Source organism: Coregonus clupeaformis, chromosome 1, assembly GCF_020615455.1.
Source record: "Coregonus clupeaformis isolate EN_2021a chromosome 1, ASM2061545v1, whole genome shotgun sequence".
Lineage (NCBI taxonomy): Eukaryota > Metazoa > Chordata > Actinopteri > Salmoniformes > Salmonidae > Coregonus > Coregonus clupeaformis.
In genome coordinates this window covers 79395539-79411161 of record NC_059192.1, presented here as the reverse complement: position 1 = coordinate 79411161, position 15623 = coordinate 79395539, and the positions used below count along the sequence as shown (strand labels likewise).

The 15623-nt window shown below is 44.2% G+C and overlaps 1 protein-coding gene across 1 annotated transcript in view; it reads right to left on the bottom strand.

The window, feature by feature from the left end:
• Positions 1-15623, bottom strand: part of LOC121584038 (cartilage acidic protein 1-like) — a 71097-nt gene that overhangs the window by 14908 nt on the left and 40566 nt on the right. Inside the window, exons 6-7 of the mRNA XM_045224970.1 lie at positions 8735-8869; positions 8443-8588 (exon numbers count right to left, since the gene is read on the bottom strand). Of these exons, the coding sequence (XP_045080905.1) occupies positions 8443-8588; positions 8735-8869 (281 nt within the window). The remainder of the gene's footprint in view (positions 1-8442; positions 8589-8734; positions 8870-15623) is intronic.

Here is a 15623-nt window from a genome sequence, read left to right as displayed (position 1 = left end):
AGCTTTCTGTTGGTCACATGAGTATTCCTGTGAGATTTCCACAGGTGGCACCTCATTCCCAGCATAAGGCGCTAGTAGATTCAGGCGCAGCTGGGAACTTTATTGATCGGGCATTTTGTTGTAGGTTAGGAATTCCCCTTCGGCCGGTAGAAGCTCCATTTCCTGTCCACGCCTTAGACAGCCGGCCGTTGGGGTCAGGCCTGATCAGGGAGGTCACAGCACCACTGACGATGACGACGCAGGGGGGTCATGAGGAGATCATTCAGTTTTATCTGATTGACTCTCCTGCGTACCACGTGGTGTTGGGGCTTCCCTGGTTAAGCACCCATGATCCTACCATTGCGTGGCAACAGAGGGCTCTTATGGAGTGGTCTGCCCAGTGTGTAGGGAGATGTCTAGGTGTTTCCGTAGGGGCGACCTCGGTAGAGAGTCCGAACCAAGTGCCCGCACTGCGCATTCCCCCTGAGTATGAGGACTTAGCACTTGTGTTCAGCAAATCGAGGGCAACACAGCTACCTCCTCATAGACAGGGGGACTGTGCGATAAATCTCCAAACAGGAGCGGCTCTTCCACGGAGTCGTGTGTATCCCCTGTCTCAAGAGGAGACAGCGGCTATGGAGACTTACATAGCCGAGTCCTTGGCACAGGGATACATACGGTCCTCCACTTCCCCGGTTTCCTCAAGTTTCTTCTTTGTGAAGAAGAAGGGACGGGGGGATTGCGCCCGATGTATTGATTACCGTAGTCTCAATCAGATCACAGTTAAGTACAGTTACCCACTTCCACTGATTGCGACTATGACGGAATCGTTACGCGGAGCGCAGTTCTTCACAAAGTTGGATCTCAGGAGCGCGTATAATCTGGTGCGCATTAGGGAGGGGGATGAATGGAAAACAGCATTTAGCACCACCTCGGGTCATTACGAGTATCTCGTCATGCCATACGGGTTAATGAATGCTCCTTCAGTCTTCCAATCCTTTGTTGACGAGATTTTCCGGGACATGCAGGGGCAGGGTGTAGTAGTGTACATCGACGACATCCTAGTGTACTCTTCTACGAGCCGAGCATGTAGCCCTGGTGCGCCGAGTGTTGAGAAGACTGTTGGAGCATGACTTGTATGTCAAGGCAGAGAAATGCCTGTTCTTCCAGGAGTCCGTCTCCTTTTTGGGTTATCGGTTGTCCGCGTCTGGTGTGGAGATAGAGGTAGACCGTGTATCGGCCGTGCGTAATTGGCAAACTCCAACCACTGTAAAAGAGGTGCAGCAGTTCTTGGGTTTTGCTAATTACTACCGGAGGTTTATTCGGGGTTTTGGACAAGTTGCAGCTCCCATTACGTCCCTGCTAAAGGGGGGTCCGGTTCGTTTGCAGTGGTCGGCTGAGGCGGACAGGGCATTTGTCAAACTGAAGAACCTGTTCACCTCGGCCCCGGTGCTGGCGCATCCGGATCCCTCTTTACCATTCCAAGTAGAGGTAGACACGTCCGAGACCGGTATTGGGGCAGTCCTGTCACAACGGTCCGGCACGCCACCTAAACTCCGCCCCTGTGCGTTCTACTCCAAGAAGCTCAGCTCGGCGGAGCGCAACTATGACGTTGGGGACAGGGAGCTGTTAGCCGTAGTCCAGGCCCTAAAGGTGTGGAGGCATTGGCTTGAGGGGGTTCAACACCATTTCCTCATTCTGACTGATCACCGTAACCTGGAGTACATCCGGGCAGCTAGGAGATTGAACCCTCGTCAGGCTAGGTGGAACATGTTCGTAACCCGGTTTGTTTTTAAGATCACATACATCCCAGGGTCCCAGAATGGTAAGGCAGACGCCCTGTCCCGGCGGTATGACACAGAGGAGAGGTCCAACGAGCCTACTTCCATACTGCCGGAGTCTTGTTTGGTGGCTCCGGTGGTATGGGAGGTCGATGCGGAAATCGAAGCGGGCACTGCGTACCGACCCAACTCCCCCGAGTGTCCTGTGGGGGCGGACGTACGTTCCGCTCGAGGTTCGTGATCGTCTTATTTATTGGGCTCATACATCACCCTCCTCTGGACATCCAGGTATTGGCCGGACCGTGCACTGTCTTAGCATGAAATACTGGTGGCCAACGTTAGCTAAGGATGTGAGGGTTTATGTCTCCTCTTGCTCGGTGTGTGCCCAGTGTAAGGCGCCTAGACATTTGCCCAGGGGTAAGTTACATCCCCTGCCCGTTCCACAACGACCATGGTCCCACCTATCGGTGGATTTTGTAACTGACCTACCCCCCTCCCAGGGGAATACCACCATTTTGGTCGTTGTGGATCGGTTTTCCAAGGCCTGTCGTCTCCTTCCAATGCCGGGTCTCCCTACTGCCCTACAAACCGCTGAGGCCCTATTTACCCATGTGTTCCGGCACTATGGGGTCCCCGAGGATATTGTGTCTGACCGAGGTCCCCAGTTCACCTCCAGAGTTTGGGGGCGTTCATGGAACGATTGGGGGTCTCGGTAAGCCTTACCTCGGGGTACCACCCAGAGAGCAATGGGCAGGTGGAACGTGTCAACCAGGATGTGGGTAGGTTTTTGAGGTCCTATTGCCGGGACCGGCCGGAGGAGTGGTCTAGGTTCATCCCCTGGGCAGAGATGGCCCAGAACTCTCTCCGCCACTCCTCCACCAATTTAACACCTTTCCAGTGTGTTTTAGGTTATCAGCCGGTCCTGGCACCATGGCACGAGAGCCAGATCGAGGCCCCTGCGGTGGACAAGTGGATTCGGGCGCTCGGAGGAGACGTGGGACGCTGCCCATGTCCATCTGCAGCGTGCCATCCGTCAACAAAAGGCGAGCGCCGATCGCCACCGCAGTGAGGGACCGGTGTACGCACCGGGAGATTGAGTCTGGCTCTCGACTCGAAACCTGCCCCTCCGCCTGCCCTGCCGGAAGCTGGGTCGGCGGTTTGTGGGGCCCTTCAAAGTCCTGAGAAGATTGAACAAGGTGTGTTACAGGTTACAACTGCCTATAGAGTACAAAAATATTAACCCCTCGTTCCATGTGTCTCTTCTCAGGCCGGTGGTAGCTGGCCCACTCCAAGAAGATGAGATAGGAGAGACCCCTCCGCCCCCTTTGGACATCGAGGGGGCCCCGGCGTACAGGGTCCGGACCATCTTGGACTCGAGGCGCCGGATGAGTGGTCTCCAGTATCTCGTGGAGTGGGAGGGGTACGGTCCGGAGGAACGGTGCTGGGTGCCCAGGAGGGACATCCTCGATCCATCCCTCCTGACTGAGTTCCACCGTGGGCATCCCACGCGCCCGGGTCCGCGTCCTCCTGGCCGTCCCCGAGGCCGGGGTCGGCGCACGGCTGGAGCCGCGCGTCAAGGGGGGGGTACTGTCACGGATTCTACCGAGACTGCTCCTCCTCCTGGTTAGTACTAGCTGCCACCGCTCTATGTTTCGTAGTGTGATTGCTTTTGTCTGTCTTTTACACCTGTGTCCATTTGTGTGTTGATTACTTGTCTTATAAGTTCCTTGTTTTGCCTTAGTCTGATTGTGTGTTGTTATTTTCTGCCTGTCGTGCAGAGCTGCGTGTCTGCACTCTGTCTATGTTTGGGATTATTGTTTACGCGTGTTTGCGTAATTGCCTCGCCTCCGTCTGTTTTCGAGGTCGTGTTTTGTTTGTTGCTCTTTGGACTATTAAAGTCTTTTTGGACGTATCCTCTGTGTCCTGCGCCTGACTCCTCCACCACATCCACATCGGAACTACTGACAGAGAGGGAGCGAGGGAAGAGAAGAAAGGGGCAGAAAGTGATCTTCTGTTGTTAAGGTGAAGGAGAGGATGGAAAGGCCAAAGAAAAAAGGGAGGGGAGAGGAGAAAAGAAGTTGACGACAGAAGAGAGGGAAGGGAAATTCAGAAAGGGTGAGATAGGGAAGGGGAGATAAATAAAGAGAGGGGCAAAGGAGAGGATGTGAGGTGCTCCATACTGGGAAGAGGTAGCCTGGCTGATGCGACCCACGTGACTCACAGCGCAGGGACAGCTGTGACACACTGGTCTGGAAAGGAGGCCTTTTGTTAATGATAATTATATTCGCTTAGAAATGTTGCAATTGGTTTGATTGGTCCTCTCAAATGTAAATTTTTTTCCCTCTGGGTTTGAGACCTCTCGTTGTTTGGATTTGAAAATCCAACCGTTGTAATGGAAGGGGGCAGCGCTCAGGGATGTGTGTGCCTGTGTACGTGGGTATTTGAGTGAAATAGGCACAGAGGAGAGCCAACCAGTAAAAAGCACAGCCCCCTTTATTACCGACGCATCGTGCCGACAACATCAAAGAGCCATTCCAGACTCTGAAGCCAGCAGGACTTGGAGAGTTAGGTGTTAGCCAGACTAGGGAAAAGGTCCAATTACTTAGTCAAATCTCAGATGTGTTCAATTCAAATCAACATGATAGTGATTTTCACTGAATCCCTGCTGAAATATTTCATATCAAGATGCCCCATTAGCTCATCATGTCTTCTGAGATTTATGCTTAGTTACGGTTGGTGGGGCTGGGAGACATACTGCTAAGATGAGTGTGCGTGCCTGTGTGTATGCATGCCTGTGTATATGCGTGCATGTGCGAGTGTGTGTGTGTGTGTGTGTGTGTGTGGGTGTGTGTGGTTGCTGCAGCCATAGATTTGAATTAAAACACAAACAGTCCTAATCGGCACTTTCCCCTCTTCCCCATGTCCATCCACTGTCCAGCCAAGCTGCTGCTTCAGCTCCTTTTAATCAGTAGCTCACTGGAGTGGCAAAACAGCTTAATTACCAATGCCAAAGGTCAACCCAGATACTGGGAGTGTGTGTGTGCATCTTTGTGTGCGTGTGTTTTGTGTGTTTGTGTGTGTTTGTGTGTGGTGAGGTTTTAGTGTGTGTGGCATTCCAGTGATCGATCTGTCAGTGTGTGCAGGTGGATCCCTTAAGCTTATCAGTCGAGACCCCAGCAAAAATCGTCTTTTCATATATCTGACTTTCATTTATCTGCATGTCCAGCCCTTATATTTAGACATTTGACATAAACAGAGTTTTACTGACAAATGTCAATAACAAAACAAGGTCCGCCAAAGCATAAACCTGATAAAAATAAATGTATGTGAATGCTGTAAGTACATAAATTGTTTGCTCAATGGGAAATTAATATCCAACAAGTCAGTGACAACTGTGTGGAGTTTGGAGGTTGTGACAGCAACTATGTATTATAGTCATTATGTCCTGGGATTTCCTATAGTCTTCGTTCGTGGGAGTCTCAGCTTTTCATAGATACAGTCGGAAGTTTACATATACCTTAGCCAAATACATTTAAACTCAGTTTTTCACAATTCCTGACATTTAATCATAGTAAAAATTCCCTGTTTTAGGTCAGTTAGGATCACCACTTTATTTTAAGAATGTGAAATGTCAGAATAATAGTAGAGAGAATTATTTATTTCAGCTTTTATTTATTTAATCACATTCCCAGTGGGTCAGAAGTTTACATACACTCAATTAGTATTTGGTAGCACTGCCTTTAAATTGTTTAACTTGGGTCAAACGTTTCGGGGAGCCTTCCACAAGCTTCCCACAATAAGTTGGGTGAATTTTGGCCCATTCCTCCTGACAGAGCTGGTGTAACTGAGTCAGGTTTGTAGGCATCCTTGCTTGCACACGCTTTTTCAGTTCTGCCCACAAATGTTCTATAGGATTGAGGTCAGGGCTTTGTGATGGCCACTCCAATACCTTGACTTTGTTGTCCTTAAGCCATTTTGCCACAACTTTGGAAGTATGCTTGGGGTCATTGTCCATTTGGAAAACCCATTTGCGACCAAGCTTTAACTTCCTGACTGATGTCACTGATGTCTTGAGATGTTGCTTCAATATATCCACATATTTTTCCTTCCTCGTGATGCTATCTATTTTGTGAAGTGCACCAGTCCCTCCTGCAGCAAAGCACCCCCACAGCATGATGCTGCCACCCCCGTGCTTCACGGTTGGGATGGTGTTCTTAGGCTTGCAAGACTCCCCTTTTTCCTCCAAACATAACGATGGTCACTATTTTTGTTTCATCAGCCCAGAGGACATTTCTCCAAAAAGTACGATCTTTGTCCCCATGTGCAGTTGCAAACCGTAGTCTGGCTTTTTTATGGCCGTTTTAGAGCAGTGGCTTCTTCCTTGCTGAGCGGCCTTTCAAGTTATGTCGATATAGGACTTGTTTTACTGTGGATATAGATACTTTTGTACCTGTTTCCTCCAGCATATTCACAAGGTCCTTTGCTGTTGTTCTGAGATTGATTTGCACTTTTCACACCAAAGTACGTTCATCTCTAGGAGACAGAACGCGTCTACTTCCTGAGCGGTATGACGGCTGCGTGGTCCCATGGTGTTTATACTTGCATAATATTGTTTGTACAGATGAACGTGGTACCTTCAGGCGTTTGGAAATTGCTCCCAAGGATGAACCAGACTTGTGGAGGTCTACAATTTCTTTTCTGAGGTCTTGGCTGATTTCTTTTGATTTTCCCATGATGTCAAGCAAAGAGGCACTGAGTCTGAAGGTAGGCCTTGAAATACATCCACAGGTACACCTCCAATTGACTCAAATTATGTCAATTAGCCTATCAGAAGCTTCTAAAGCCATGACATCATTTTCTGGAATTTTCCAAGCTGTTTAAGGGCATACTCAACTTAGTATGTAAACTTCTGACGCACTGGAATTGTAATACAGTGATTTATAAGTGAAATAATCTGTCTGTAAACAATTGTTGGAAAAATTACTTGTGTCATGCACAAAATAGATGTCCTAACCCGGACTTGCCAAAACTATATTTTGTTAACAAGAAATTTGTGGAGTGGTTGAAAAACAAGTTTGAATGACTCCAACCTAAGTGTATGTAAACTTCCGACTTCAACTGTAGCTTTGTATAGTTTGTAGCTCAAACCATTCTGACTCTACAGACATCCTTGTAAAAAAAGACCTGGGATCCGCCCTTGTCTCACAAACCCCGCTCTAGTTCAGCCCCCGTGAACCACACAGACTAATGGTTGGTATCTACAGATGAAATAGACAAATCCAATGGTTCAACCCAGAAGGCTGTAGCTCAAACACACAATGTTTAAAAAGGGGTTCGAAGTCCTACTGAACAAAAATATGAACGCAACATATAAAGTGTTGGTCCCATGTTTCATGAGCTAAAATTAAAAATCCCTGAATTTTACATATGCACAAAAAGCTTATTTCTCTTAAATTTGGCGCACAAATTTGTTTAAATCCTTGTTAGGGAACATTTCTCCTTTGTCAAGATAGTCCATCCACCTGACAGGTGTGGCATATCAAGAAGATGATTAAACAGCATGATCATTACACAGGTGGTGCACCTTGTGCTGGGGACAATAACAGGCCACTCTAAAATGTGCAGTTTTGAGAGAGCGTGCAATTGGCATGCTGACTGCAGGAATGTCCACCAGAGCTGTTGCCAGGGGATTGAATGTTCATTTATCTACCATAAGCCGCCTCCAACGTAGTTTTAGAGAATTTGCCAGTACGTCCAACCGGCCTCACAACCGCAGACCATGTGTAACCACGCCAGGCCAGGAACTCCACATCCAGCTCATTCACCTGTGGGATTGTCTGAGACCAGCCACCCGGACAACTGATGAAACTGTGGAGTATTTCTGTCTGTAATAACGCCCTTTTGTGGGGAAAAACTCTGATTGGCTGCGCCCCTGCCCAGTCATGTGAAATCCATAGATTAGGGCCTTATTTATTTATTTCAATTGACTGATTACCTTATATGAACTGTAACTCAGTACAATTGTTGCTTGTTGCGTTTACATTTTTGTTCAGTATAAATCACGCCAGTGCGACGGTGGGACTCATTGGATTAACAGAAACATCAGCCCAGCCAATGTTTATGGGGTTTGTGGTGTAAGGCCTCACTGCGAGAGCTTAATCACTGACAACGCACACACACAAAACACACACACGCAAACACTGGAAACAAATTTAATTAGCTATTTTACTTCTAACTACAGTTAGAAGTAATTGGTAAATCATCACCCGAAAGTATTTAAGACCATAAAAATACATTGATAATAATGGATCTAAATAGATGGGCTTTGTTCGAGCCTAGCAGGAAAGTAGCCATTGATTCTCTTCAGAGGAGACAGAGCAGCAGCAGTGTGTGTGTGTGTGTGTGTGTCGGAGGAAGAATATGCTGTACCCTCTAGAATCATTAAGCACAGTAGCTGAAGGTTAGCTAAGATCAATGTACTGCTCAATAGAAGAAACGGTGGGATGCTAGTTGATTACTGTGCTTGAACCTCTGTTACCCTACCTTGAAGCTGTGTGTGAGCCTATTTTCTGTAACTTGAACCTGTGCTGAAGTTGTGTTTGTACCTGTCTACCAAACCTTGAACCTGTACTTGAACCACATTACCGTACGTTGAATCTGTGTTTAATCCTGTGTTCCGTACCTTGAACCTGTGCTTGCGGTTGTTGCCCAGCTGTAGGTAGAGTCGATGTGGCCCATTCCAGTTTCCGTAGACAATGTCCATCTTTCCATCTCTGTTGAAGTCAGCCAAAGTCACCCCTCTACCGTGCTGCATGGGGTCTTCCACACCTGGTACACAGAGGAGGGAACTCCCATTTTAACTTTTAAATGAAAGACACCACAGTAATATGGTGTGGCAATCAAAATAGATAGATAGACCTGTTCAATAGCTGAATAATGTTTGTTTTTTAGCTTTCTCTCCATCTCTCTCTCACCTGCCTGCTGAGCCACATCAGTGAAGGTTCCATCTCCGTTGTTTACAAACAGGAAGTTAGGTCCGTACTCGTTATCACAAAACACGTCAGACAGGTACTGGCTAACAATGGGACCTACAACTACACCACGACCACCTGGAGAGAGAGAGAGAGAGAGAGAGAGAGAGAGAGAGAGAGAGAGAGAGAGAGAGAGAGAGAGAGAGAGAGAGAGAGAGAGAGAGAGAGAGAGAGAGAGAGAGCCAGGACAGCAACACAATTAGACCCAACCAAATCATGTGAAAACAAAAAGATAATTACTTGACACATTGGAAAGAATTTACAAAAAAACTGAGCAAACTAGAATGCTATTTGAGAGTACACAGTGTCATAATGCCTGACCACTGTGACTGACCCAAACTTAAGGAAAGCTTTGACTATGTACAGACTCAGTGAGCATAGCCTTACTATTGAGAAAGGCCGCCGTAGGCAGACCTGGCTCTCAAGAGAAGACAGGCTATGTGCACACTGCCCACAAAATGAAGTGGAAACTGAGCTGCACTTCCTAATATCCTGTCAAATGTATGACCATATTAGAGACACATATTTCCCTCAGATTACACAGACCCACAAAGAATTCGAAAACAAACCCAATTTTGATAAACTCCCATATCTATTGGGTGAAATACCACAGTGTGACATCACAGCAGCAAGATTTGTGACCTGTTGCCACAAGAAAATGGCAACCAGTGAAGAACAAACACCATTGTAAATACGACCCATATTTATGTTTATTTATTTTCCCTTTTGTACTTTAACTATTTGCACATAATGACATTTGAAATGTCTTTATTCTTTTGGAACTTTTATGAATGTAATGTTTACTATCTATTTTACTTGCTTTGGCAATGTAAACATATGTTTCCCATGCCAATAAATGCCTTTAAAATGAAATTGAAAATAGAGAGAGAGAGAGAGAGAGAGAGAGAGAGAGAGAGAGAGATGAGGAGACAGAGAGAGAGAGAGAGAGAGAGAGAGAGAGAGAGAGAGGGATGAGAAAAGAGAAAAGAGAAAAGAGAAAAGAGAAAAGAGAAAAGAGAAAAGAGAGATGAGAAAATAGAGGGGGTGCATGACTCACTACCACTATATGTCCTACTATCACACCATGACCTCCTGGAAAGAGGTGGAGAGAGACGGTAAGAGAGAAGTAGAGAGGATGCAGAGGGAGGGTGAAAAAGATAGAGAGAGGGGAAGAGAGATAGAGGGGGAGAGCAAGGGTTGGAACTGGTTCAGGAAACATAACCAAAAACCAGAAAATAGCTATTTTATTTGAGGAACAGAACCTGAACTGGAAACGAAAGTGATCTATACTGATCCGGAACATAACTGTTATTTTAAAAGCAATGGGAACCAGTTAATAACGTTATTTTACGTTCCGGGCATTTTTTTCCAGTCCCACAAAAATCTTAATAAAGCTCCCATGCAAAGCCCTCACTCTGTCACTCAGAAACGTATTCCAGCGTCTGCCTGCCAGCTGGAAATCTTTGCCAGTGGGTGTGCGTGTGTGTAGGCTACCTGCCCCTCCCCTCTGAAGCATAGGTTACTGTAGCCTACTGTTAAAAGCATGATTCAGAAATTAGGGAGAGATGTTTAAACGAATGGATTATCTTTTTCAATGCTAGTTAAGTGATCACATTTCACATAGGATTTATTAACTACAAAAAGGCACAACATGTTTTTAATTCTAGTGCTGCTCTGCACACACACGCTTGTTAGTTAGCTAGCTAGCTAACATTTGCTCTGGTCCAACGTTAAACCAACTCGGATGTTCAAAGACATGCAAAGTTCCTCCATAGAAGCCTCTCCTCCGAAGGTATAGTTCTGTGGACCTAATTCAGATAATGCATGTCATAACAAGATGCCCAGCGCTTCAAGGCAAGCTTACTCCATCCTCTCTCGCAGAATTCCTGTTGCATCTCACACCCTACACTATGACTGGCAGCACAGTGTGTGTTTGTCTTTCATCATGATAAAACCAACCTGTTAAAATAGAAAGACAAAAAAAACATAATTGTGACGTGAAACAATTAAAAGTAGTGCACCTAAGCTGAGATCTGGTGTTTGCAGGTGTTTGAATGTAAACCCAATGTAAGCGTTATATAATACACTGAATGCATTTCAAAACAGAATGGAAGTACTCTGAAACACCCAAAAGTGGTTCTTCAATCTGAATATTGGTGTTTTTAAGAGAACCTTGTGAAAACCATTGTTGGTGTTTCACTGCATGTAAAAGGCAGCATCAAAACACAAAAAGCATGTTTTGACAGACTGTGTCTCTCATACAATCAAATGGTTTTGAAATGCCAATGGTTTATAGCGTAAATATTGATTGATCATGATTTTCAGACAATATTTTAATTAACATTTTAAAAGAACACACTAGGATGTAACACTTTTACTAGGCTAGACAATGGCAGTAATTATCAGTGGCATGTATCAGTGGCAAGGGAAGCCAGGCCAAGGGAAGCCAGGCCAAGGGAAGCCAGGCCAAGGGAAGCCAGGCCAAGGGAAGACAGGCTTCCAACAAAAATGGAATAAAATAAAATAAAAATGTGTCTTTCGTCTCTCTTTGTTTCATAATTTTCATTCAATTCGCATGAGGCTGAATGTATCTCACCGGAGAAAGCAAGTTACTGCATCCACATTTTTACATTCATTTTGTTATCTTGTTTCTATATATGCATAGCTTCATTCATGTAAATGCATTTAGCATATTGCTATTGATATGTTTAATAATTGTATATTCATGTTGCAATGTATTAATATTAAAGCAGTTAATAACTGAATTATACATTCATGTACTATCATTATTGCTTGTTATTATTTTCTATTTCTCAGTTTCCATGCAGAAAAACATACATACTACGTTTACCACAGGCTGGCCAATCCTAACCAAAGCCAATTTAGACAAGGATCACAGACTAATGCCAACTGAACTGTCAACTGTCAATCATATCATCTAACGTAACTGTACTGTGACTCAAGCCATCTGAACAACCTCCCATGTACCATCATCTGAATATAAAGACTCAGGTCAGAGACATTAGCATAATGGATGACAGGTGGATCGCAATGAGCCCTGGGCTGAAGTTTTGTATGAGTGCTACTGCTAACATTAGCAGTCATTGGCTGTATTTTTTTCTATTAATATCAAATATAATGCCATATTTCCCTTGATTTTAAAGAATATGAATATGATAAATAACTTACAGATCTTTGAACTGTCTTACTTTATCAATAGAAACATATTAAAGACCTGTTCATGTTTTGTTGTCATTTGATAATTTGCAAAGAAAAGATAAAGCATTTGAAGCTTCAATATCATGTTTTGAAAAAGCAATTTTGTACACGTTACTTATTATCCTGGACAAACATATTCATTTGTATTTTCACAAAACTATATTTTCTCGTATCCTTTGTTTGAGCATAATACAGTACATTTGACCTTTTGGAATTACCTATGAGGAGTTTATCAGCACACCATATAAGAGCAGGGAATATACAAAAAGAAGAGGGACTCCCATTTATATTATTTGGAAACTCCAGAAGAAAGGATCTAATTCTGCATGAAACAGGACTCGAAACACCATAATAGTGTTTTCAATCTTTTCCGGGTTAGTGCTCCCAGTCTCTGGCAAGGTGTTTCACAACTCTTGGCTATGTGATGTTACAACACACCATGTCATGTTTCAGAACACCTTAGGATGAATGTTTCAGTCAGTGGCGACCCGTCATTCAGGGCAGGTGGGGCAGAGACCCACCTGTTTTGAGCCCCACCTGTTTAGCTAATAAAATACAATAATAATAATAATAATAATAATAATAATAATAATAATAAAATGTTGTTGCCTGTTTTGCATTTTATTTTGGCATTAATACATGTCACATATAAGTTTGCAAACAATGTAAAAAAAATAATAATATTGAGTTAATGAAGCCACACACAAACATGGTCTCTTTTTTTCTTTCTTGAGGAAGGCAGCTCCAAAATGCAGGTGTTTCAGCCTAGCTCAGTGCTTTCTGTGGTGGAGGGGCAGCCAGTGGAAAATACAGAGTGTAGGGGTTGGTAATCTTCTCTAGTTGCGCCGTGATTGGCTCAGTGTTCTGTCACTCATGGGGACACTACGTCACCGCAATATCTACAGGGAGAGCTAGAAAGTTAAAGCCCCCTTGGGTGCTGCCATAGATTTACATTAGAAGTGCCCATCCGTAGCTTTGATTGGACTGATCATGTCAACATCATACTTTCAAAATTGTATCTAGCAAGCTAGACAAGCAGACAATCTACTGGTAAATCCTTTTCAATCCTTGTCATATGAAGAGAAATTATAGATAAAACGTATCGGTGCTCATCGGCCATTGGACATAAAAATTACACAAGTTGGAAATCGCAAATTCAACAATGAGTAGTTTGGAAGGAATCAGTGGCTAACTGCAAGCGTTGTAAAGCAATCACTGTTTTGCTTCCCCTGCTATTCGGTGGGGGTTTGTGGTCCAAGTCTGGGTTTAAGGGTCTATTTTCCAAGCTTAAAAGGATAAAAATTCACACGCAACACCATGGGCCAGAAAAAGTTGAATACATTGGCCATGCTGTCATTTCAGCATGACTTCTGCCGCGTTCAAAACAACTGGAAACACGGAACTGGACAATTTCTACTCGGAATTTGGAATTCCAAGTCGGGAACTCTGGCCTCTTTCTAGAGCTCCGACCTGAAGATCACTGACATCGTGATTCAACCTTGTTTTTTTTCCTGAGTTCACTGTTGTCTTGAAAGCACCATAAATCCAGAGAATGCAAGACTTTGATGACAAAGTTACATGAAGGACCTTGCGCCACCTTCCTGTTCAAGTGAGCACAGCACAACGGTGAGTCCAAAAATTACTTGTAAGCTGCTGCATTAATTATGTAATATGCCAGGGAGATATGTATACTGTAGCTAAGAAAGTAATACTAAGTGTATGTTGTGTAGTAAGCTGTTCGTAGCCCATGTGCCTCACCCTAATAACTTGGTCCCTTTACCCCTCATAACTTAGCCTACTGTTCTGACTTGGTGGTGCACATGTAGCCTATAGCCTGTGTTAGAGAAACGTCATCATCGAATATTGTAAGAACTTTCATTGTCTGCTTATATGCCCCCTTTATTTATCCTATGGTTCTGACTTGGTGTACAGGGAGAATACTGTAAGAATGGCCCATGTTCTGAATTCTGTCGCTGTACATTTTAAAAGTGCTGAACAAATAGTTTTGACTACGTCTGTCTTATTGACTATATCCGTCTTAGCTCGCTCATTAATGTCTTCATCGAAATTACGGATTGCCTCTTATCCACTCATCGTTCCTTTATGCCATAGTTTGTACATTTCAATTGTCAGTAGAAACCACATTTGTTTACGCAAGTCAGCCATATCAGATGTTTTTTTAAAAGGTAGTAAATGAGGCTGAATTAACTGTTTCGCTGCCAGACAAGGCTCCGCTGATAGCCATGTGTAGCGATGGTAAGGATTCACTCCATGGTGCTGAAAAGAAAGCTCTGCTGTTGGGACAGCTTTATGAAGGCCCTAACAGTTTGTGGGCACTGTTTGTCGCTGTTATAGTGGAAATAATGTATTGTTTAGTGTTGTGGTTTTGCTGGCATGCATCCGCCCCCCAAAAAATTGAGTTTGCCCCACCAAGTTTTACATGCTAAAATCGCCACTGGTTTCAGTATACCTTAAATCTTTCTCATAACCCCTTACACCCATGTGTTTCAGAATTCCAGCAAAGTTAAGGTTTCGTCTCCTTAACGTTGGTGGCAGCTCAGTTGCCACTAGTTTCAGTGTTACGAAACACTTTATTTTAACAGTGCATGCTTTTACGGCAAAATACAATTTGCTCTTAACGACTTTACTATAAAGATTAAAGCGCTTACCCGCTCCATAGCAAGCTGCTCTAGCTGCACTGATTGGGGAAGTTATTTCATGTTTAAAAAATGCACTAAAGAAATACTGGAAAAAAATGTGGTAAAGCAAGTAACCTTTTTGTCTTGAATACAAAGTGTTATGTTTAGGGCAAATCCAATACAACATATTACTGAGTAACATTTTCCATATTTTCAAGCATAGTGGTGACTGCATCATGTTATGGGTATGCTTTTAATCGTTAAGGACTGGGGAGGTTTTCAGGATAAAAAATAAACGGAATGGAGCTAAGCACATGCAAAATCCTCTAGGAAAATGTGGATCAGTCTGCCTTCCAGCAGACACTGGGAAATTAATTCACCTTTCAGCAGGACAATAACCTAAAACACAAGGCCAAATCTACACTGGAGTTGCTTACCAAGAAGACAGTGAATGTTCCTGAGTGGCCAAGTTACAGTTTTGACTTAAATTTGCTTGAAAATCTATGGCTTTTTTACAAATGTTTGAATTTTTCTTCCACTTTGATATTACAGAGTATTTTGTGTAGATCGTTAACAAAAAATGACAATTAAATAAATGTTAATCCCACTTTGTAACACAACTAAATGTGGAAAAAGTAAAGGGGTGTGAATATTTTCTGAAGGCACTGAAATTTCGGTTCCAACCACTGGGGAGGAAAGAGGGGGATAGTGCGGGATAGGGAGACATCGAGAGAGAGAGAACAGAAAGGAGAGACACACACAGAGAGAGAGAGAGAGAGCGAGAGAGAGAGAGAGAGAGAGAGAGAGAGAGAGAGAGAGAGAGAGAGAGAGAGAGAGAGAGAGAGACAGAGAGAGAGAGAGAGAGAAGAGAGAGAGAGAGAGAGAGAGAGAGAGAGAGAGAGAGAGAGAGAGAGAGAGAGAACAGAAAGGAGAGACACACAGAGAGAGAGAGAGAGAGAGAGAGAGAGAGAGAG